Source organism: Ipomoea nil, unplaced genomic scaffold (genome assembly GCF_001879475.1).
Source record: "Ipomoea nil cultivar Tokyo-kokei standard unplaced genomic scaffold, Asagao_1.1 scaffold2480, whole genome shotgun sequence".
NCBI classification, from domain to species: domain Eukaryota; kingdom Viridiplantae; phylum Streptophyta; class Magnoliopsida; order Solanales; family Convolvulaceae; genus Ipomoea; species Ipomoea nil.
In genome coordinates, this window is record NW_017618908.1 from 4,520,102 (window position 1) to 4,522,226 (window position 2,125).

The window sequence follows — 2,125 nt, forward strand, 5'->3', positions numbered from 1 at the left end:
TAACTGTAAATTCATAATCTCATAACAGAAAAGCCATAATTTAATAAATGTGAATTCATAGTCTGAACATAGAATGCAAAACGCCGTTAACAGCACATTAACTAAATTTTTTTTTTTTTCCGGTAAAATCGACACTGTTTGAGACTGTGTTCACCAAGCATGGTGAACACGTTTCCACGGCATAATTTGCATTCATGAGTAGTTATGGTGTGCATCCGTATACACCATGCATGGTGCATACAGATGCAGAGCATAATTTGCCATCCTATCTTGATTGGTTACTTCCTTTAAAGTGATCAAACAACTTCCTTCTTACCGTACCATGTGTTTCTCCATAAGAAAAGAAATCGTGTCCCAAGGTTTGATTCTTCTTTGTGATATACATATACTCTGTATTGCAAGTTATTACGCAAGAGTAAGGTTTACCTTGTGCAAATGCTAAAGTAGTGGCTAGCGATTTTGTTTTGTACTATATTTGGTTGTAATTGATACAAAGATACACAAATATTTCAAAAGATGTGGTCAAGTGGGTGGAACATGATTTCTGAACAAGAAAGTTACAAGTTTGATTCTTGTTAATACTCTATCGGTTAAATCCATCGCACATACCTTTCTAGTATGGTTTATAGTTTGACTGGTGACTTATCCGAAAGTGATTTCTTCATCGTCACTAAAAAAAGATAATGATTGTATTTATTGATTTGTGAGATTATTACCATCATCATAATCTTATGTAATACAACATACATATTAATCTACAATCAAAATCCATTCACATACACTTGTAAGACAAACATATTAGGTTTTAGAAACCATATATATAATAATCATTTTATCAGGAAAACCATAACAAAAGGTGAGAACGCCAAAGCCCATAATCTATCCATAAACCTTATATTATATTGAGAAAACTTATTAGCATGACACCATATATATTTTGCATAAAATCACATACAGCCACATTCATGGATGGCCATTCTGTGAAGGGCCATTCTGTGTGTATATATAGTCAAGATGAGCATTTAATGTCCTCCTTTTCAAGCACTCATCTTCATCCAAACCCCCACACCTTTCTTCCTCAATCTCTGCACCAACACCCTGCAAATAAAAAAAAAAGTTAATATTCAGCCAAAAACCTTGGTGGTTAAGTGACATAACTGTTACTCTGATCTCCCATTTACGCGGTCACAGGTGTGAACTCCAATGGGGGCATTGACTCTTTGTGCTTCAATAGATTGAGAAAATATGTATGGACAGATACTACATTATATTGTAACAGTTTTCATCACGTACGATAACTTTAAGTTTATGATTATGAAAAAGGGCTTACTTGAACATTCAATTGAGTGGACTGCTGCAGAGGACGAACTGCAAATACAAGAGTGGTGGAGAGGAGGAAGGCCAGGAAGATGATACAACTTACTCTTGACATTTTTATTCTTCAACTCTTTGGTCTTCTCCGAGATAAACAATTCTTTGGGTTTTTTTTTGGAGAGAAATGTTGAACTAAAGTGGTGGTGGTAGGGTGAATTTATAGGATTGGATTGGTCTGTATTAGGCATATCATTACCCTTCTTTTGGTATAGTCAATCAATGAGAAACATATATGGCATAATAAGTATTATTTCTTATAAAGATAATTGCCATTCTCAAAATAAAGATAATTTCCATTTTCAATATCAATCGCAATAATAAATAACAAATAATACTCCGTAACTATTAATAAATGAGAGAATAAATAGGTCAAAATAAAAAACGCATAATCACTTCCTCAGTCAAAGTATTTGATAAGCAATAAAGTAGTAGTCAATTGTAAGTAATTAATTACATATATGGAAATAATCTTAATTAGAAATAATTGAACCTGGGTGATACCTCATATGGTAAATGAGCTCTCTTCGTGAGGAAGCAACGATTGCCCCGGCCAACTCCCACCACTCTCGGAGCGAACAGGGACCTGGACCGTTAAACAGATAGAGATTGAAAATAATAAATGAGAATAAATAAATTTCATATTCCATAAATAGAATGATGACTATATTCATTTTCCAAACCCTATTTGTGAAGACCGCATCAAGGGTAATTCATACTTTCCAATGTAGTAAATGAGAAATTTATGTTGTAT

At 33.6% G+C, this 2,125-nt stretch overlaps 1 protein-coding gene across 1 annotated transcript; it reads right to left on the reverse strand.

Moving 5' to 3' along the window:
• Positions 1–875: 875 nt before the first annotated feature.
• LOC109153236 (phytosulfokines-like) lies at positions 876–1,513 on the reverse strand. The gene is made up of 2 exons (XM_019301092.1): positions 1,331–1,513; positions 876–1,098 (listed from the first exon to the last, which is right to left on the reverse strand). The coding sequence occupies exons 1-2, from the start codon at positions 1,430–1,432 to the stop codon at positions 964–966; spliced, it is 237 nt and encodes a 78-aa protein (XP_019156637.1). The 5' UTR covers positions 1,433–1,513; the 3' UTR covers positions 876–963.
• Between the last annotated feature and the right edge of the window lie 612 nt (positions 1,514–2,125).

What these genes read in the sequence shown, in the direction of transcription:
- LOC109153236 (XM_019301092.1), bottom strand. Translation starts at nt 1,432, where the DNA reads ATGTCAAGAGTAAGTTGTATCATCTTCCTGGCCTTCCTCCTCTCCACC. An exon ending in CCACTCAATTGAATGTTCAA is followed by an intron (nt 1,099 to 1,330) that starts GTAAGCCCTTTT and finishes TTTTATTTGCAG; the next exon opens with GGTGTTGGTGCAGAGATTGA.